The 22354-nt window shown below is 40.8% G+C and overlaps 1 protein-coding gene across 5 annotated transcripts in view; it reads left to right on the top strand.

Annotated features, from left to right (window-relative positions):
• Positions 1 to 19351, top strand: part of LOC124132816 (extracellular serine/threonine protein kinase FAM20C-like) — a 95609-nt gene extending 76258 nt beyond the window's left edge. For all 5 annotated transcript variants that reach the window (XM_046496957.2, XM_046496956.2, XM_046496959.2 and 2 more), the window contains exons 4-9: positions 8943 to 9021; positions 10710 to 10802; positions 12418 to 12530; positions 13181 to 13471; positions 14418 to 14499; positions 14929 to 19351. In XM_046496957.2, the coding sequence (XP_046352913.2) occupies positions 8943 to 9021; positions 10710 to 10802; positions 12418 to 12530; positions 13181 to 13471; positions 14418 to 14499; positions 14929 to 15217 (947 nt within the window). In that variant the 3' untranslated portion in view covers positions 15218 to 19351. The remainder of the gene's footprint in view (positions 1 to 8942; positions 9022 to 10709; positions 10803 to 12417; positions 12531 to 13180; positions 13472 to 14417; positions 14500 to 14928) is intronic.
• Positions 19352 to 22354: the final 3003 nt, after the last annotated feature.

Raw genomic sequence — 22354 nt, 5'->3', positions numbered from 1 at the left:
GCTTTTAGCAATATTCCAGCAATATCACGGCGGGGGACACCAGAAATAGGCTTCACACATTGTAAACCCATGTCGGGAATCGAACCCGGGTCTTCGGTGTGACGAGCGAACGCTTTAACCACTAGGCTACCGTACCGCACCCTGATCTTAAGAAGATCGGATGGTGAAGATCGGTTTGGTGAATTGGTTGATTGTGTGTCATTCTTCCCAGACAGCATCATAAAACAGTTGCTCATAATATCAGTCACTGGATTTACTGGTCCTGACTCGATTACATACAATTCGCTGTCATGTAGCGGCAATATTGTGCGGCGTTAAACTACAAATAAACAAACAAAGGCCATCGTTATGAAGTAATACAGATGCTGACGCAGCTTAAAATGATAATTATTAACTCACTCACTCACTCTGCGAATCTTGCTTCGATACGATTTCTGAGTTCGGTGTTAAACAACAAATAAACAGACACTGCATCAATAGCCCTTCAGAAAGGAGAAAACCGGATTTTTCTTTAGATTTCGGTCAGAATGTAGTCATCAAAAACTAACACCAGAGGACATCAAAGCGACATGCCTTTAACCTATACTGTCTCAAATCGAATCTTCCGAACAGAATTCGGAAAATTCTCCTTTCAAATTTGTAACATGGTTCAGATCACTGTTCCTGTTTATTTGTATACCAAGCCCCGCGATCTTGTCTATAATGTTTTCCTAACCCGAACAATGTTCTAATATGTACCCCGGCCGTGTCTGTATTCGTGATTCTTACTGAGATAATGGGTAGTGCCGGTGTTGGTTCGGGAGTGCATCGGAACAGAAAGGGCCGGGGCCTGCTGCGGCTGAGAGGGTTCATGAGTAGGAGAATGTGTCTATTCTTAATGAGATAAGAACACTGGCCCATGCTGTTGGAGAGAGGGATCCCGTTTCACGAACCTGGCTCACATGCCGAACATGTGGCTTAGATTGTTGCGAAAACGGCCTTTACCTTCTTGATGTTTTCATGCAGTTTGACGGATTAGGTTGCATGTGGTATTATTTGGCAAATAAATTAATTCATATTTAACAGATAAATAGTTAGCTAAATGATGAGATGAATGGATAAATAATATAGAAAGGTATAAAACTAATCAGTGAATGACCGGTAGGCAGGACTTGCTTACTTACCCTTTTCGCGAACATGGTGTCATCACTAATTTTCAGTGATCCATTCATATTATATTCACTCCTATTTTGATTCTATGACCAATGGAATCTGTTTAGGAAGATTATCAAGACTGATTTTTTCTGGCCTTGACGTTTTATATATTTGATAAATAAATACCTTTGAATAAATGAATTGTGACAATTTTGAAAGAAAAAAGATATATTTGAAACTGAGTGTACATCGTGAGCGATGATGAGGAAGCATTTTTATACGCATTTTTAAAAAAAATAAATGTCCAACATTTTTATAAAGTATTCTGTTTTAACATTGGTACTTTAAGGAGTGGTCACTCAAAGAGAACACATTATGACCATATTTAGACTTAAAGACGTCATGGATATTTTTGTGACATTATTTCCTCGTATTTGGACTGGAAGCACACCATTTTATAGTGTGTTTAGTTCATTCGAAACTGAATTATATTTGGTTTGGGATATTTTCAATTTTGTCATTGACATTCCTTGAGTTCACCCAGTCCGCGTCTCTATCACCCAGGCGAAACTTGGCACGAATGCAAATCTTCTAACTGCCGACAACTGTGTTAATGAGAGTAATATTTTCTCAAATTATTCTCCGGTTGATATGTTATTTCCTAAATTTGTAAATTTGATGGTAAAATTGCACCCCAATTCGTTTGATCTGACGAGAAACGTGTGATTGTGAGACAAACTTGAGGAGACACGAATACCCAGACATCGCTACTCAAGTTAATCCACGACATGCAAACCGTTGCAAGCCTAACAACAGACGTACCAGACAAATGTTCAGGTACAATACTCCAGGCAATGACAGCCTCCACAACAAAAGAGTTCCTGGAAGTTTTTCCATGGCGAGAACGCAAAAAGTAAACCCGTGAAAAGAAACGCAATATTGAAAACGTCGCAAAGAATCAACTACGAGGGAGTACGTTATCCTTTGTGACATGGCAAGAAGCGAACTGCCGACATTTTCATATTCCGTGAATTTTGTTTGCGTTTTGTTGCCTCCAAATATGAAGAGATTTGTTTGCCTTCTCACACCACGGGGAGAACTTGGGGAGGAGTTAAAAACTGCGTTATTTTGTGTTGTGTGGTCGATTCATTTGAACTTAACGTTTCCTCTGCAGACAAGCTAATTGTTGTGTCAGGAGCATTATATTTGAATTAGATTGACATTTGATTGTTGAAACCCTTGTCATACTTTAAACAAGAAATAAGATCGCTACTCCAAGTTTCCAAATGGTACACATGAGTGCATTAATAATTTGGTTACGATTTAATGTGCATGTTTGATAGTTTTAAAATAAGTTGCAATGCTTTGCTTATACATATTGATACTACGTACGGATAAACCTGGACAGAAAGGTTACTTAAACTTATTTTTTTAATAAATGTTATAAAGGTATATATGTTACAGGGAATATGTATAATCAGGGAATATGTATAATCCCTGAAATTTTCAGGGAATAAATTTAATGTCTGATTCACTTAGGGAATATACATAAGCCCTAAATTTTTCAGGTATTATACATATTCCCTGATTTATCATCAAGTTTTTTAGACATATTCCCTGAAATTACTTTTGAGGCTCTTATATGGTCAAACTTGATAAAAAAATATTTATGAGAAGACAAATTTATTTGACATGATAACAAATACCTTTCACTTAAAAACTAGTCTTCACTGTAATCAAAACAATGCTACATCAAACATAGGATAGACTTAACAAACAAGAACAATTTAGTTTTTGTTGACACATGTCAGATTTGAGTGGCACCTTGAGTTACAAAGCAGCTAAGCCTTGAAACATTTACATCTGTTGGTCTGACATTTCTTTGTACCAGCACAGTAACTTTAAAAGGTTAAGAAGTTAAGGACCATATTCTTTAATATTGCTCTAGTTAATCTGACATATGCGTATGAAACCGATGAAGCAGTTCAGTAGAAATCTCAATCACTTCCGATGGAATAAGGTTTCAAGTTGTCTCATTTCTTATGTTTTCCCGGGCAGGGGGGCTCCATTGGTGAAAGGCGGTTAAATTCGCTGTAGAGTCCGCTTGTCTCTCAGTATTACATTCATGCTCGTTGTTTTCCTTTTGGGTAAGTTTGGTGTTCTCCAGCTAGAAGCTCACGCACCGATATATCACTTAAATACTGTTCAAGCTCACCCTCATTTTAATGTCGACCAATTTTTGATAAAGCCATCTCCGTATGTTTGGGCCATCACTAGAAAAATAAGATGAACGCAATCCTGTCGTAGTTTGAACCGTCCGAATGACGTCATTTGACATTCTGCGCTCCCGCGACATGCCATTTTTGATTCTTTGTGGCACGTTCTAAAATAATCAGTTCTGACATGCGCACTTGTAGTTCATGCAATCCCGTGACCTCATCTTTAACATCTCCAGCTACAATAATGACGGTCCCTGCATTGTTAGAAAATGTCAGATTGTATCTAACTTTATCGTTTCGACGACTTGACGTTGCAGTGTCCATTATTGCGTTCCTTTCAGCTGACTCTATCACATAACAGGGTGGGAACAAGCCGCGACTTGCAGTGCAACAATGAACAAGTCGTTTTCTATTTTTCCCAGTCTCTTTCTATTTAGTCCTGGCTCCACTCAGTCTGTATGGCATCTTCGCCCCATACCCAGATTGTACACAATTCACCCAATCTCTGCTTCACACCAAGACGTAGACCAGTCTCCGCTTCATACCCAGATATTGCTGAGTGCGGCGTAAAACAACAAACCAACCAATCATACCCAGACTGTACACAATTCACCCAATCATTGCTTCACACCAAGACTGAACCCAATCTCCGCTCCATACAAGACTGAGCCCAATCTCCGCTCCATACAAGACTGAACCCAATCTCCGCTCCATACAAAACTGAACGCAATCTCCGCTCCACACCACGACTGAACCCAATCTCTGCTCAACACCAAGACTGAACCCAATCTCCGCTCCATACAAGACTGAACCCAATCTCCGCTTCACACCAAGACTGAACCCAATCTCCGCTCCCTACAAGACTGAACCCAATCTCCGCTCCATACAAGACTGAACCCAATCTCCGCTCCATACAAGACTGAACCCAATCTCCGCTCCACACCAAGACTGAACCCAATCTCCGCTCCATACAAGACTGAACCCAATCTCCGCTCCATACAAGACTGAACCCAATCTGCGCTTCATACCAAGGCTGTACACAATTCACCCAATCTCTGCTTCATACCAAGACTGAACCCAATCTCCGCTCCATATAAGACTGAACCCAATCTCCGCCCGTCACCAAAACTGAACCTTATCTCCGCTCCACACCAAGACTGAACCCAATATCCGCCCCATACCCAGACTGAACCCAATATCCGCCCCATACCCAGACTGAACCCAATCTCCGCTCCATACAAGAATGAACCCAATCTCCGCTCCACACCAAGACTGAACCCAATCTCCGCTCCATACAAGACTGAACCCAATCTTCGCCCCTCACCAAGACTAAATCGAATCTCCGCTCCATACAAGATTGAACCCAATCTCTGGGCATGCTCCACACCAAGACTAAACCCAATATCCGCTTCATACCAAAACATCTCAACTCATACTGTACTAAGACTGAACCATTAGTTAAAAGTGGAGTCAATTCCACTGGCAAATAAGGGACATCCAGACAAAATCTTTACTTTACAAATCCGCATGGTTTAATAAATATTCTGATATGGATTCCGAACTTTGTTGTTATGAATATTTCATAAATCATCGACAGAGCCGTCACTTAATGAACTCACCCTATGTTGGCAATAGCAACGGAAACTATATCGCTTCACTTTGCCACGTCATATGTATATTGCCGCTATCTGAAATGTCAAATCTTGTTTTCATCAGCAACACATGTATTTTAATATTCAATCCATTATCTGAAAACAATTACTGTACAGCACAAGCAGGTACAGGAACGAGACCGGATATTGCTCACCGGAAGTGAGTGACATCTGTTTTATTCCAGCTATAACCGGCTGTCGTAGTTTCATATCCTGTTTTATTAATTCACATTTATGCATGTACTACGATTCATGTTTTTCACAGCAGCATTAGGAGATTTCTTTCTTCAAAAAACATTTTTTCATAATATTTCAGAATTCTCGTTACCGTCGTCACATGTCCGTGATGTTAAAGTTATACAACGCGAGTTATCACATTTTTCTTGTGTTTTCTTCCCTAGGTGACACGTATAAGAAATAGGGGAACTAAATATGTCACATATCAACGCTCGGCTTTGCGAGACTTACGAGACTTTCTGAAGAACATCTGTAGGCTGATAAATTTGGTGACATTTTAACGTCCCGATATGAAGTCACGTGGTAAAGTTGCCAGGACTTGTTTTTGTGACCATCTACTCTTGGCATGACTAAAGAATTGTGGTTTTCAAGAAATGAATAACTTTGATATGACTTATGTTTTCTTGCTTAATCATCGTCACGACTGAAGATGAACTGGTGACATCATCGTGTGAATAAGATGTTTATCCGGCACTTGATTTTTTTCTGAAATGTTCATGATGATTTAACTGAGCATGATAGGGAGTCGCCATCACGAAGTGTGTCCTCCTACATCTTTCTCCATCACTTTGATCTGGATCATGTAGACTTTCTTGTAACGTGTCTAGGTAACGAAGGACCTCTGCTACATCTGATGGCATAATACTCTCTCTTGCTTTCTAGGAAAATATCCAAAAGGTCCGATGCGAGTCCCTAGTCTGGCATGTCTATATATTTATTCAATTCCAAAACAGGATGAGTATGTCGGGGCTCATTTCTATTACATATAAAAGACAATTTTTATATTTTACCATTTTCTTTTCTCGAAACCCATTTGTGTTGAAATAACATAATTCACATTATAATTGCATCTCTTTACTTATTTATTCACACAGCGTTCTGTTTCTCGAAACACGTCCGTAAAAGGTGACTATGCTTGTCGTAAAAGGCGACTAACGGGATAGGGTGGTCAGGTTCGCTGACTTGGTTGATGCATGTCATCGATCCCAATTGCGTGGATCGATGCTAATGATGTCAATCACTGGATTGTCTGGTCCAGACTCGATTATTTACAGACCGCCGTCATATAACTGGAATATTGGTGAGTGCGGCGTTAAACAACAAACCAACCAACCAACCACTCTAAGTATGTGCGAAAAACGTTTGTGTCGAACCGAGCCTAAGATCACAGTTGAATCTCTAAACGCCATGTTTCAATTTGAATTTGCCCATAATGTGCTTTTGATTATTAAATATTGCTCTTGAGAAGATAAATCTAGTAGACGCCTCGAAAATGTTGAAAACATTCTACGCCAAACTTCAAAGCGTTTGTCCAAGGATTTCGCTTTTGAAGTGTTACATTGAATGCAACATGAGAGAATGTTGGCACAGAGACCACTTTGCGCGGCTACATGAAACTGTCTGAGGCATGAAGGCGGACAGGTTTTGTGTAGCGACATGTCTTTTTAAATAGAAGGATGCCCCGAGCTTGTCTGCCGCCAGGCGGGAGATTGTTACATGGTTCAGCCGCCTTAACAATACCAGTTGCGTCTGAAGCAGGTTCTTTTACTATGAAAACCAGTACCTTGTACTCAGTGTCGTGTCATCTTTTTTTAAATTGTTAGGCTACCATGTGTCATCTAACTAATTCTAAAGTGTCATCTCGGGGGACATTTCAAAGTGTTTTTGGTCTTGAATAGTTTAATTTTGCAATTCTGCTTGTCGGACAAATTATGATAAAATTTTAATAAACCATAACGTTAAGAACAAATAAATACAAAAAAAATGAATAACAACTCAACCGCATCCCAACTCTTGAACCAAAGTTCAGTACACAGCCCCTATCAGGTGTATTGTCGTCGTGTTTATGCCGTCATCTGGTCGCCGTGCTGGTAACCGAGCCCCCTCAAAGAGATAACTGGTTTTCTGAACCAGCTGCGCACTTTCTATTTCGACCGAGAGCTAATTCCTCTCCTCAAATTATATCCTCTCAAAGATCCATCTTACGGCTTTTTTTTTGTTCAAATGAGAGTATCTTCAAATAAATGATCTACTCTCGTACTCAATCTGGTTGTTCATGATGCAGAAAATACAGACGCACTTCATGGCTTCAGTGGCTGGACTGGCGCAGGTGCGTTCTGTTGCATTTCTCGAAAGAGCGGACGAGACAGAATCTTGACACATGTGTCAACCGATTGACACAGTTTGTGCATCTGGGTGCAGACACACGTACAGGGACAGTGAGGTAACATTTGTTGACCAGACAGGGAAAAGTGTTGAATAGCGTGAATTAAGAGCACTAGACTGCTCCAACATGAACCAACTGAGAGCAATTGGACGATGGTCTGGCAAAACTGGACAGTATACATCCATCTTTCCGAGGTTGATCTTTTTGTTGACCATCCTTGAAGTACGATCGACGCTCAAGCATTTTCCTAATCGGTGAATTCTATTCCATTTCCTCGGAAATTCTGTCCAACGACAACCTAGGTTCAACTAAACGCAGCCACACTGTCGAGGAAAGGACGGTTTTATTATGGGAATTATTGAATAAATTCCACATACAGTGTCGGACAAAAGAAGTATAGCCTTAAAGATTGGATTTGACCAAAAATAACAAACGTTACTAGACTGAAAACAGTCGCCGAAACACTGCAAACTTAAGGTCCAAAATGCAATTAAGATACCAGTAGCAAACACATCACCATAGAATAATTACTGCTGATTTGTATCATTGTATACAATCATTAAAAATGGGTGTATACTTTCTTTTGCCCGGCAGTTTCATTTCCCAGGAGTCCCAACAAGAGAGGATTTCTGTCCAAGGACAGACTAGGTTCAACTACACGCAGATACACTGTCGAGGGAAGGATGATTCCATTTCGGGGATTATTAAATAATCAATATTGATTCGTGGCAGCACAAATTCGAATACAAAATATGGAAGCCATTGCATTTTAGAGATCGCAAATTACATGTATTTAAGTCACCAATTTTATCGATATAAAATATAATCGGGTTTGTTAAATAAACAAATATTTGTGACATTTATTGTTAATTAATATTAATAATAACTCGAAATTACCCGGCAATTACAGTTACTGATATAATAACATCAATAATGAACAACTTAAAATATGGAATGAATATAAAACGGCGCCTCGTGGGCACACCCATTTCTTCAACGACTAGCCTGTTCAGTCTGGGCCAGTGTGAAACAAGGCACGTCCTTATCTCTTTGGATAATTACTTGTAGCAATAGATAACGAGATCATCGTACAAGACGGAGAAATCTCCATAGTCAGTAATTCAATCACAGTCCATATGACTGACTGGTTGGTTGGTTGGTTTGTTGTTTAACGCCGCACTCAGCAATATCCCAGCTATATGACGGCGGTCTGTAAAAAATCAAGTCTGGACCAGACAATCCAGTGATTGATATCATGAGCATCCATTCACGCAATTGGGATAGATGACATGCATCAACCAGGTCAGCGAGCCTGACCACCCGATCCCGTCGGTCGCCTTTTATGACAAGCATAGTCACCTTTTACGGCAAGCATGGGTTGCTGAAGACCTGTTCTACCCCGGAATCTTCACGGGTCCCATATGACTGAGATGAAACCTTCCATGTACGTTTGTGTAAACAATAAATATTGATATTATTTCTAGTACATTTGTATTTCATACAGTGTGTATATTATGAATTTCTCCTCCACAGAGCAAAAGGAGGGTGGCACCCAGCTGAAGCTTATCATGACCTACTCTGACGAGGGACAGGCGTTATTCAAACCGAGAAGGTAAGGAGAGAGAAATTTATAGAAGCGCCATAAAATCCCTTTAGTGAGGGTGTGTGCGCGGCGTGGACAGATATTGTACGACACCTCTTTAGGCTTATGGATAAGACTAATTTGTCGATAAAACCTCCGAATTTTGTGAACAGTGACTGGGTTGTTTGAAATAAGAAGTTGCTTGAAAAATGTCTAGCTAAATAATCGCCTTATAGGATTTTCACTATCTGAAACACCCTTCCTCATATATAAAGTCCTCACATACTTGTAATTATTTGTACTGAAGACTTAATCAAACTCATCCACCTCAGATACAGTTTGTTTGATTGTTTGTTGTTTTACGCCGCACTCAGCAATATTCCAGCTATATGACGGCGGTCGTTAACTAATCGAGTCTGGACAAGACAATCTAGTGATTGACATACCATACATATATCTACGCAATTGGGATACGATGACATGCATTCACCAAGTCAGCGATCTGGATCCGCCTCTTAGGACAAGCATGGGTTGATGAAGACCAGTTCTAACCCAGATCTTCACGTGTTTTCAGTCCAGTAATGTAATATGTTACCAAGCAATCACGTGACAGCAATCACGTGACAGCAAAATCTCGAAACGATGTCGAGTTATCACCAGTTGGAGACAAGCGGAGTGGCGATTTACGACTAAAGTACTGAAAAGGACTATGTCAGGGCCATGGACGCTATCTCATCTTAGAAACCGCCGGGTAAAAGAAAGTATACGCCCATGTTTTGTGGTGGTTAAAAATGAAACAAATAAGAAATGGGAATTCGATGGCGATTTACTTGAAACGGGTACATAGTTGTGATTTGGACCTTACGTTGGCATTATATCGGCGTTTGTAACTTTTTGGTCAAATCCAATTTGGAAGTGTATACTTTCTTTTGCATGAAGGTTCAGGATAATTTTCGTAATATATATATCTCTACGGTACTTTCAATATTCAAACAATCACCCATGAGTCGGACACCTCTAACTGTGTCTACACAGAGAGGTGAACTACTTCTACTACTACTACTACTACTACTACTACTACTACTACTACAACTACTACTACTGTAATGCGCCGTGCTCACAGCGCTACATTATATTATTACCCTGGTCAATGCTCTCATTTTAAATTCATCTCCCTGGGAAATAAACACAAGCCAAGGTGCCCCGGGTATTCCCTGCTGGCTGAGGACCGCCTCCGTGGTAGTGATAGAGCGTCCGCCCGGAGAGGGAATACCGGGGTTTGAGCCCCGGCCGCGTAATACCAAAAGACGTTAAAAGATGGCACCCTGTCTGGCGCTCGGCATTAAGGGGCTAAAACAAGGACTGGTCGGCTGGGAGTCAGTATACTGTGTCAGAGTGGGGTATTCATGTTAAACTGCGGCATGGTATCTCAGTAGGCTAGCACTATAAATCGGCATCAGTCCGGACTAGTACAAGCAGCCAAACACACACACGCACGTGCATGCACGTCGCTATATAAGTGCAATGATGTTGGACACGACGTTAAACCCATTTAACCTCACCTTCGCTGCTGGCCGAAAATTCGCCGATTTGTGACCCATGGGCTGGACACAGGACACACAATCAGGACAATCGGTGTGACGTATGTTCAACACAAATGGACAGACTCGTGTCCAAGCCCCTATCGCTGAACTAACATCTGACTTTTTCTCATGCAGGTTTCCACGGACATATGAGACGCCTCCGGACCATTTCTACTTTGTGGACTTTGAGCGCCATAACGCTGAGATAGCTGCCTTCAATTTAGACAGGTGTGTCCACAACGTGATTGACAGATTGCCATCATAAACTAATAAACTCTGAGTGAACTAATAGTTCATTTTGTAGTGACAGCATAATGGTCCAGACTTAACACGTGACCTGTCACCTAAACCAGCTCGGTATTTGATGAAAATTGTAATTTGTTACAAGCAGTGTTCGCCAAGGTGATTGTTTTTGTCAGGTGACATTTATGTCGTTTATCAACAAGACAGTGGAAAGTCACAAGTCTGAAGCCTCTCGCAGTTCCAGAGTCCTCGAATTTTACTTCGTCAGCAAAGCTATACAACATATAAGTTACTTTAAGTCACTTCTACTACCACTACTACTTGTACAACTGCCTCCGTGGTCTAGTGGTAGAGCACCGCCTCCGTGGTCTACTGGTAGAGCGTCCGCCCGGAGAGCGGAAGGTCCGGGGTTCGATCCCCGACCGCGTCATACAAAAAACGTTAAAAGATGGTACTTGTTGTTACCCTGTCTGGCGCTCGGCATTAAGGGGCTACAAGGACTGGTCGGCTCGGAGTCAGTATATTGTGTCTGAGTGGGGTATTCATGTTAAACTGCGGCATGGTATCTCAGTGAGCTAGCACTATAAATCGGCATCAGACCGGACTAGTACAAGCAGCCACACAAACACACACACGTACATGCACGTCGCTATATAAGTGCAATAATCTTGGACGCGACGTAAAACCCCATTTCACCTCACCTCACCTCTAGTGGTAGAGCGTCTGCCTAGAGAGCGGAAGATCGTGTACAACCCCCAGCACCATCATACATACAAAAGACGTTAAATTATGGCTCTTGTTGTTACCCTGCCTGGGGATAAACAAGGACTAGTGGGATCGGAGTCCACTATGTCGGAGTGGGTATCACTTAAACCCCATTTCACCTCACCACCCAAGGTGTACAAGTGACGGTGTTGTAATCCAACTCACAATTTCCGTAGTTGCATCTGCAAGGTTAATCATATTTGTTTGCTGTTTGTTTGTTTGTTTGTTGTTTAACGCCGCACTCAACAATATTCGAGCTATATGACGGCGGTCTGTTAATGACCGAGTCTGGACCAGACAACCCAGTGTTTGACATCATGAGCATCGATCCACGCAATTGGGATCGATGACATGCAGCAACCAAGTCAGCGAGCCTGACCACCCGATCCCGTTAGTCGCCTCTTACGACAAGCATAGTCGCCTTTTACGGCAAGCATGGGTTGCTGAAGACCTATTCTGACCCGGATCATCGCGGGTTAATCATAAATAAGGCATTCCACAATTGTATACCAACAGCAATAATCGCATACTGGATACATGGAAGACACACGTTAATAATATTGTTGACATAACGTATATCGCCCAAAGCAAATGTTGACAAGATAAATTGTTTGTCCTTTGACACAAGAAACAGGTATAGAAGTAAGTAAAATAAATTAAACAAAGCTCTTCTTTCAGGCAAGTCGACTGATGCATGTGAAAGAATGTTAACCAAAACCATGTGACACATAAATCAACTGACTGAAATACACGAGAAAAGTGGTGACCCTCTTTCTACAGGTGCATGAACTTGATATCGAAGTGGCTCATTTAAAATATGATTGTGTCGCTTCAGGCTGCTAGGTTTTCACCGAGTGCCCCCGACGGCCGGTCGCAAGATCAACATGACCCACGACATCAAACGCTTCGCTGACCACAAACTGGTCAAGACCTTCTTCTATTCCCCAGGTGAGATTCTTGTAATGCGGTAATCAGTTTGTTGGAATAATGCCACTCAGGCCCTTAACTCACCCTCGCCAGCCTTGGAAGGAGCCCATGCCAGACTGACGAGTTCACGTGACCATCACATCGGACAACATACTTTGTTACGCGATACTATATGGTGTACTACTACCTAACGTCTTTAATTTCAGTAATCGACTCTGGACCAGACAAACCAGTGATTGATACCATGAGTAACGATCCATACCATCTGAGTACGGTGACACGTTTTATACTGACCTGTCCATCAATCACGGAATAAGACCACTTCGACTCTTGGACGATTCATTTAGACTTACCAATATCCAAGTTCCACCATATTTCTTGTGAATGTGGATCACAATACTACAGTAAACTACGGTTATGGCGAACTCAAAGGGACCACAAATTCTTGTTCGTTATAACCGTAATTCATATATAAGCATATATACAGCATATATATAGCAAATGTCAGGGACCTAAAAACCAATTCGTTATATCCGCCGGTTCGTTATAAGCGTGTTCGTTATAACCGTAGTTTACTGTATAATTATTCTTTTGGGTCCAAGAAAATAGTTCCCAAGAAAGATGTTCCTGATGTGATGTGAGATGTGACTATACCAATGGCTCTGTTTCAGCGGGCAACGTGTGTTTCCACGGCACGTGTTCCTACTACTGTGACACGACCCACGCCATCTGCGGCAACCCAGACACCTCGGAGGCGTCGCTCGCAACATTCCTTCCGCCAGAAAAAATAGCACCAAGAAAAACATGGCGGAACCCATGGAAACGGTCGTACAGCAAGCACCGCAAAGCATACTGGGAAGTTTACGATGATTTGTGCGACAAGGTGAGGAGTCGCCCTCCCTACAACTCTGGTCGTCGGCTCCTGGATCTCATGGATATAACAGTGTTCGACTTTCTGACAGGTACAGTGAACATGTCCAATCTTACACTCACTTGAAGTCAAATTCTGTAAAATATAATGGAATGAGTGAGGTTTTCGCCTAATGCTGGGACGAGTCCAAATTAATTACCCGGGTACCCGACCCCCAATTACCCGACCCTACCCGGGTACCCACTGCACGTCTCAAGAGTTGGGAACACAATGTCTGATTGGTAATTGTTTTACCGCAGGTCTGGCTAAGACTATTTAGATACATGTATCAAACAATCAGATCATGCGTTCACTGAAATTAACTGAAGCATTATCTTTACTCAAACATATACAAGTCAAAAGGAATGTGTGCATCGTCAGAAAGAAATGCGAACATTCGCGACTTGTAGTGTAACCACTGAGCTATAGTAAGCTTTTGTCATTAAACAATATATCTCGTGACTTACCACGGGTCCGGGTAGTCCTGTGAGTACCCGGTTCTTACTCAGGACCCACCCGATCCGAGTACCCGAGTTACCCGTCCCAGACCTATTAAATTTCGCCGCTGTGAACAAAAATTCATTTATATCCGCTTGGTGTGGGAGGAAAGCCCCACGTGATGCAAGTCACATTTATCACTTTGGTGAAACCATGATCATAGGTTCCTGCGATACCCATGGGACGCAACTCTGCACAGCGTATTGCGGCGCGTTTGACGTCTGGGGCCCAAGTTGTCAACCGCGTGTTTGATTAGTTATGTATAAATCACGGACATAAAGATTTGTCTTTCTTTACTATGGGTAGAATGTACATTAAGCCGAATCCTTATTGTGGACTGTTGTTAAATGAGCTACTGTGTGCTGGTTGTATTACTATATCGCCATCCAAGGGCAACTTGCACCAGAACAATTGCTTCGTTGTGGGCTTTGCTCGGATGGCAAATTACTGGTGCGAGGTATAGGACACAGAAATGATAATATTTTTTAAATGGTTACCAGGCAACATGGACAGGCATCATTATGAGACGTTTCTGGACTTCGGCAATGAGACTTTCCTCATGCACCTTGACAATGGGAGATCGTAAGTAGAAATAAGAATGAAACTTTGCTATCACTTCTTGAGGATAAAACATTTGTTGTTTATAACAGAATATTGTCTATATTACGCACTCCTAGAAACACATGAATGATGTGGTAAATATGACTTTTCTTTATGACATGGTACCGGTGAAGATCCGGGGTAGAAGAGGTCTTCAGCAACCCATGCTTGCCGTAAAAAGCGTCTATGATTGTCGTAAGAGGCGACTAACGGGATTGGGTGGTCAGGCTGCTGACTTGGTTGATGCATGTCATCGTATTCCAGTTGTGTAGATCGATGCTCATGATGTCAATCACTGGATTATCTGGTCCAGATTCGATTATTTACCGACCGCCGTCATACAGCTGGAATAGTGCTGAGTGTGGCAAACAATCAAAATATATTCAACCATCACTCCATACTCCACTCCAGGTTCGGGAAGACGAAGCACGATGAGATGTCCATCCTAGCTCCCATCAGCCAGTGCTGTTTGATCCGCCATTCCACCTTCATTAAACTAGTGAAGCTGTACCGAGGCCCCGAGAGTCTGAGCACTGTGATGAGGCGAGTGCTAGCAGTAGACATGATTAGCCCCGTTCTCCTTGACCCCTTCCTGGACTCGCTGGACAGAAGGGTCATGAAGGTCCTTCAAATGGTCATGGACTGTGTCAACCGACGTGGTCAACCGTACAAGTCCGTCATCGTCGATGACTTCTTCTAATGTGGATGAACGAATTATCAAAAAGGTTCAAAGAAGATGTTCCCTTGAGCAAGGTGTATCAAAATGGTTTCTAAACATTCTAGACAAACATATCAGACCAAACACCTTCAGGATCACTATTTGTCCCTACGGAGGGCATACTTCGTGTGGCCAGGCAACTAACCTGTGCATTAATCATGGACAATGGCCACTTCTTCAACTTTGGGACAATTCATTTCAACTTGGATATATACCATTGATCAAGGGATCATTTTAATTCAGTCCAGTCAAGTGTTCAACTCATGTTATGCTTTCTTTTACAGTGTAAACTATGAAAGTCTAGTAAGATGATATTAATATCATATTATTATCTGAAATGAGTCAGAACTACGAATCAAGCGCTGATCTCCCTGAAGAGAAACATTGACTCGTGGAGATGAGCCGCTAGTTCGCAGAAGCTACAGTAAAATCCTTCTTTGTGCCGAAGGACTGTCACTCTTTCTTTCAAAATCCAAAGGACTTCGGCAGCCATTCTGTGATCTTAAAAAAACTGTCTTCTGTGACTTCGTGAACAACGACGTATCTACGTATGTGTTCCTATGTGTAACGGACTCTCGCGGTCTCAGTTGTTCAATCAACAAATGGTTGTGGCCGTTTGGCGTCTCTCTGTGTCTGTGTTTGTGGTGTCCAGTGGATCCTCAGAAATCTATGGTTAAAAGAAACTGTTCTCTTGCAGTGGTGTAGAGACAAAATCACCGAGTATCTATGTCATGATATCTACGTTCTATTGTGATCAGTTCCAAGGACTCATTCGCCTCCATAGCCTGGTCGCGGAAGTGACGTCACTATCTCAATCGCTACTCTCACTCATTTAGCACATACTTTCTCTCGCTTCTGATTGTAATTTGATTGGACGGTTATGTTAACGTCATGCTATGCGAATTAAACCCAAATCAAAGCTGTGGTGGCGAATGAATCCAGGGTATCTATCATAATAGAATGGAGATATAATACTCTGGATAAACGAGGATGATATAACATTGACGTAGTCCGTATAAAATTCAGAGTAGAGGAACCAAAGTAAGCGTACTACAGAATCATCAATAATTCATGTGCCAGTGAAACTGTAAAGAAACCAAACAACTTAAATCTGTTTATCTTCCGGTGAGAACTGTAGCATGTAACATGTAACATGTAACAAGTCACAATCCGGTGAAAATTCAGCTGGACCTCATCCCAAATTGACCACAATTTAATAATTGAATCAAAATGGCAAAGTGTGTGCTATCAAATGTCACCATATTTGGAAACACGATCTTGTTCAGTTGTAAACGGTGTATTCCATTTTGTAGCACCCGGACCAGTCTCTTTCAGCTGACGCGTCCAGACAACTTCCACGAAAAAAAACCTGTTTTCTTCCGTTGCTTTAATAATTGTTACCGGAAGTTAACTCAACACTCCGATTTCATCGTCAGTCATTCGTCACAACTCGGCCCGGAATGACGTCTTGAATGCTTCAGTCTCTACTTCGTGTGATGGTCTTGTTCGTGATGAAACCTTGGGAAAACTGCTGAATGTATTGTCAATAATTGACTCTCTGGCTTAAATGTCTCGTACCTTAATGTATATGGTTAATGAATTCCTGTGTTTTCTGAATCATCAAAAATTGGTTATTACTGGTTGTTGAATACAGTGAAACCTCAATACCTCGAACTCGACAACTGGACATATCCTTGATGACAATGTTATTTTATGGTGCTGACTGAATCCTTATCGGCACTATGAAGTAACATATTCACTTCAAACTACCTAGATATATATAGATATAGATTTGGAGTTCCCCAGGATTTCGAGATATGGAGATGTCATTGTATTGACATTTATTGAGGGAAGTGCTGTGGGCTATGGTTGGGTTTAACTCTGATGTTACTGGTGTCTTTATTTGGAAATTATTTAATCAGGGTTCTGTCTCTACGTATAAATCTTCTATTTTCGTCTATTTTTAAACCATTAATCTATTTTAATGCTATAACTGATGGGAATTCGCATATAGTGTGGAATATGTCAAGCTCAGGTCTCAATCATTAGACGAAGGGTAAATTTTTTTTAAAAAAAATCAGTATTTTTACTCGTATAATTAAAGCTTGGAACTGTTGATTGCACATTTCTATTTAAAAAGAAAATGTGATTAAGTGTTTAAGACTATATCAACAGTGTCCTTATGAACGCACTACATTTATTGTTGCATTTATGTTATTTAAGTGTACACTAAGAGCTTAGATATGAATTTGCCATTAGGGGTAAACGTATTTTTATTGGGCAATTATTGATCGCTTGGGCGAGGGACATCAATGCATTTCAACTAAAGATAACGAGAACCTTAATTTGGCATGTTCAATTCAATATTACCATATCCAACTGAAAGTGATTAGTTCATTTGTACGGAAGCCCATCAGGACCATGTCATGTTAGTATTATCTTGACAATTCAAGGTAGTAACTTGAAAATTAAGTTCAAAATTCTTAACTTGTTATCTTGAAAACGCAAGTTATAAAATTGAAAATTATCTTATACTATCTGGAAAAATCAAGTTATTAAGTGAAGAATTCAAGATGTACTGCAATCAACAAATGAAGTTCCCAAGGCTTCATTTTGTGCTCTGAGCTGTTACTGTTGACAGACAAGAACTTTTTTTCAAGATAATTTATTTTAATTTTGTGGCCCTAATGAGTTTCCGTACATTTGACAGTAAAATTGGTTTCATTATTTTGTAATGTGTCATGCAGTGGCTGCAATGGTTGATAATTGATTGAATGTGTTTATAAGACTTACCCGCAATGTTTCATAGACTGTCAGCAAAAGAAGTGGTTATTTCATTTCATTTCTATGGTAACATTGACACGTGATACATGTCAGTATCATATGTCAATCACGGCGACCGTGGGACATTATCGCAGTGTGTATGTGCTGTCTCCATGTGCCTACGGATAAAATGCATATATATTTTGTGAAATATTTTCCTAGACGTGTAAATGATTGTAAGAAGCGGTCGACGTGCAAACACGTGGTGCACACATTGTACGGCAATCATCTGTGATATTAGACCTGCAAGACGTGTTTGTTGTACATATATTTATATACATTCCTTGAACATGCATAGAGGTCGTCTTTACTGTGCGAAATAGCGGAATATGATGAAAGTGTTGGGGTTGAGAATTAAGCTGTTGAAATGTATGTACACGTTCAATTCTGTTTCAACAATCTCCCAGTGCTGCTGTTGAAATTTATATTGTACTATTTCGTACAGTATTACAATTTTACATAGTCATCTTGTGAATTGATTGGAATTGTGTGACAAATATTGCTGAGAAAACTTACTTAAGGAATTTCATATTTCATTTTTGCTGATGCATTTTGCAACAACTTTGTATTATATGAACTAAATTTAAATTTGGCTGTTCTCTAAGAACTGTTCAAATGCCTTTTACAATTTTTATTTTTAGGACATGCTTTAACGAATAAATTTGACTTTGCCGTTTTAGAAATACATATCGAATAATCATGCTATTTTTGTCATTTTTAGGACATACTTTAACGAATAAATTTGATTTTTTCACTCTTAAAAATACGTATCGAAAAATAATGCCATTGGCAAATTTCATTTTTGTGTTATGATTTAGTAATTCGTATTATATGAATTATTTTATTATATGAATTTATTTTATGACATTATTTTATAATATTGACCTAAGAAGCCATAAACCAAGTGACAGTGAGCACAGGCTTCAGTTAAACCGAATTGTAATAGAGAGTGTTTGACACACACTTCCTGTCACGTAAGAGTATGGAAGGCCAGTTCTGTAAAATGTGATGGCTTTAGTGAGCGCAGTAATGCATTGTTCACTTAATGCATGAGTGGTAAGAAATACCCTTCACGTGTTGACTAGTATAAATGTCCTATAGCTATGAACACGCAGGGGCGTCTATGGTATCATAATGTACGGACGGCCAGATGTAATACATTTGACCATTGGCAATATCAATAGGTGACCGTTACTGGTCAGTATTAGGGAAAACAATGGTTGGCTGACGTGGTCATCAAGGTTAATATGGCGATCATTCCAGTCATCTCATGTAATAAAAAATTCAAATAAATGTATTTTTGTTTTTTTATTTAATATATCTTTTCGTGAGGAAGCACACCGTCAACACTTCGCGGGTTTGTGAACACGACGTGCCTCAATCATCTGTGAATAATCTGGCCGCTTTGCAGATTTGTATCCAAGGAATCAAGCGACAGTCGTTACAACGATAGAAACGTCATTAATATACTTCCCTATCAGACTGATGAGATCTGATTGGTCCACATGATCTTGATGAAATACTGTGTAACCCGCCATGGAGGGTAATAAATTTCTCAGCGGGGGATTAAAGGTCTTATACCCCGCCAGGTACACTGCACGCTGCACGTGGATTTCTGAGAGGCAGAATATATCCTTATACCCTGCTTCGATGCAAAAAAGAAAGCCGCACGCTTTTCCCGAGCAAATGAAGTCACGTGACACAGCACAAGTTAACCTCAGCTTAAAAGTCACATTTTACTAGGTCCGGCTATAATGTTTTACAACTTATAATGTTACCCGCTTGACAGCGTGTACAACGTGTGTCATGGCCTTCTGGTTGACTGGGGCAATGGGTGGTCCAGTCGTCTAAGGCGCCGCGATTCGCTGTGCAGAGTTGCGTCCCTTGGGCACTCCAGAAACCTATGATTGTGGGTTCGAATCCCGGTTCGCCCCGATTATGTTTCTAGGTTTGTCAGCACCATACCCGTGCTCGTGGGTTTCACCGAGGTGGTAAACGTCTGAGACCTGCATCATTTCGGGCTTTCCTCCCACAGCAAGCTGACACGCCGTGATATAACTGGAATACTGTTAAAAGCGGCGTTAAACCCAATTCACTCACTCACTCACTCACTCACTCCGGTGGACTATTCTACAAGCTGCTTCAGTGCCAGGCTATGGCGTTGTTTATACAAACTTGGAGTATGGCTCATTTGACTTTCATGAGTTATAAACGGACACATTTCATTAGCTTACAATAAACACTCGTCACTACCCTATGTGTTCACGTGTAATGGAAAACGTTGTGTATGCAAGACCGTGAAATACTGAACATGGATGAAACCAGGGGGGTTTAAGGCGCAACAATTCGCTGTGCATAGTATAGTAAGTCCATGGATGTGTAGTAATTCTATCCTCCTAATAAGCAAGTCTAGATATGTGGACAGCAAAGACAAAGGACTCCAGTCTCTTACTGGGACAACATGTTTTTATTATTTACATAATCTAGAAATTATTATTTGAACCAGTAATTACTGCCTTAGAGACTTGTGCAAGTCTATGCATAGTACAGGTATGCATAATACAGTTCCGTTAGTCGTTGGTTCAGGTGCCCTGAGATTTATATTGGCTTGTCAGCATAATGTGTAATTGTACCCGAGACGTTCAGTGAGTGAATGTTTCTTAACACCAAAGTCAGCAATATTATAGCTATATCACCACCTGTTAATAATCGAGTCTGGACCAGACAAACCAGTGACTGAAGGCATGAACATCGTTCCTTGCCCTCGGGGCCCGGTAACACACGAACAGTCTAGTCGACCTTCTGTGATCTACCCGATTTTTGAGGTTCTCGATTTCGCTACAAACTCATTTGTACACCTACCTCTAGACATGCAAAATATCTTAAATATGGCGCACAAAATACGCCAGGTTTGGGGAAACATTGGCGGCTGCTGTTTCTTAGATGTTTTCTTCGAGAATGTCATAGTGCAGCGTTTTTCAAATTGTCTAGAATTAATTGCTATTATTATTATTTATTTATTATTATTATTATTAACGTTATTTTCCTCTTTCAACAAATATTTCAAGAGGGGTAGTCATCTCCTCAAAACGCATTGACTTCTTTATTGCCAATTAACACAACGCTATTTCAGCTCACCAATGGCGGGTAAACGTTTGTCCGCTTCTTTCTACCTAGACTGATATTCAGACCCAGAAATAAAGATGAAAATATATATCTACACAATAACAATAATATAAACCAAATGGAGCCCAGAACAATTAATAAATTCAGGAGCTGAGGCAAATCTAGACTAATCAAATCATTCTAGACTTGAGTTGGACACTTTTTTTAAACTTTCTACGATAAACTGGTGCCATAAACTATTGGTGAAAGCAGCGAAAAACAAGGAAACTCAATCTTTTATAAATTTTAACCCCTCTATTAGGAAAGTCTATAGTAGAATCCGGGACAGCTGTCAGGTAACGCAATTCACTTTGCAGAGTTGCGTCCCCTACCCGTGCCACGATCCGCTAATCCAGAGTCACTCCAACTATGATCTTCATGTGTGTTGATGTGTGTTATAAAAAAGGTATTATTTTCTGGTTCATGTCACTGGGGTCCATGCATAAATTTCAAAAAGTGGGATTTGAACACGATTATCCACGCAAGAAAAAACACCTCATGATTTCAGTCACTTGATTGTCTGGTCCGCCATATAGCTTTTATGAGAGCGGCGTTAAACAAACAAACGAAACCCCAACAACTTTTATATGCCTATTTACGATATTTCCCGCGCCGAACATGCCCATTGTACCCGTGGTTCTCGTGAAGTGTTGCTTTTCTGTATTGGAATTTATAGATTATGCAATTGGTCGTTGCTGCTTTTTGAGTCCAACAAGTTCACATATTTGGCACGTAGTGACATATTTATGCTAAACATATCATTCATGTGCTGTGTCTCAAATATCACGTATGCATTTCTTTTTTTGATGAGTATGTTCTTTCCCACATGTGACAATCATCACGAGAATATCTCCATGCCACGTTGAAAGGGTTAACAGGAGCCATTAGAGGAGATAGGAAGTGACTGCCGACCTACTTCATTATTTCACGTAAATAAGACACAAATCCCTAGCCGTGATCGTTTGCCAGATGTGTGTGGGCACAGAACCTATGGAGGCTCGTTTTAGGCTGTCATGTTAACTTGTCGCGTGGAGGTGTGATGTCGGGCTTCGCTGATTTACCTCGTCAGATGGATGTATAGAGGCTTATCAGTAGTCTTAGTGCGTCATCTTTGTTTTAGCCCCTGAAGTG

The sequence above is a fragment of the Haliotis rufescens genome, unplaced genomic scaffold, assembly GCF_023055435.1.
Source record: "Haliotis rufescens isolate VD_foot unplaced genomic scaffold, xgHalRufe1.0.p SCAF_11, whole genome shotgun sequence".
NCBI classification, from domain to species: domain Eukaryota; kingdom Metazoa; phylum Mollusca; class Gastropoda; order Lepetellida; family Haliotidae; genus Haliotis; species Haliotis rufescens.
The sequence above is the reverse complement of the archived record's forward strand: the minus strand, read 5'-3'. Positions and strand labels throughout refer to the sequence as shown.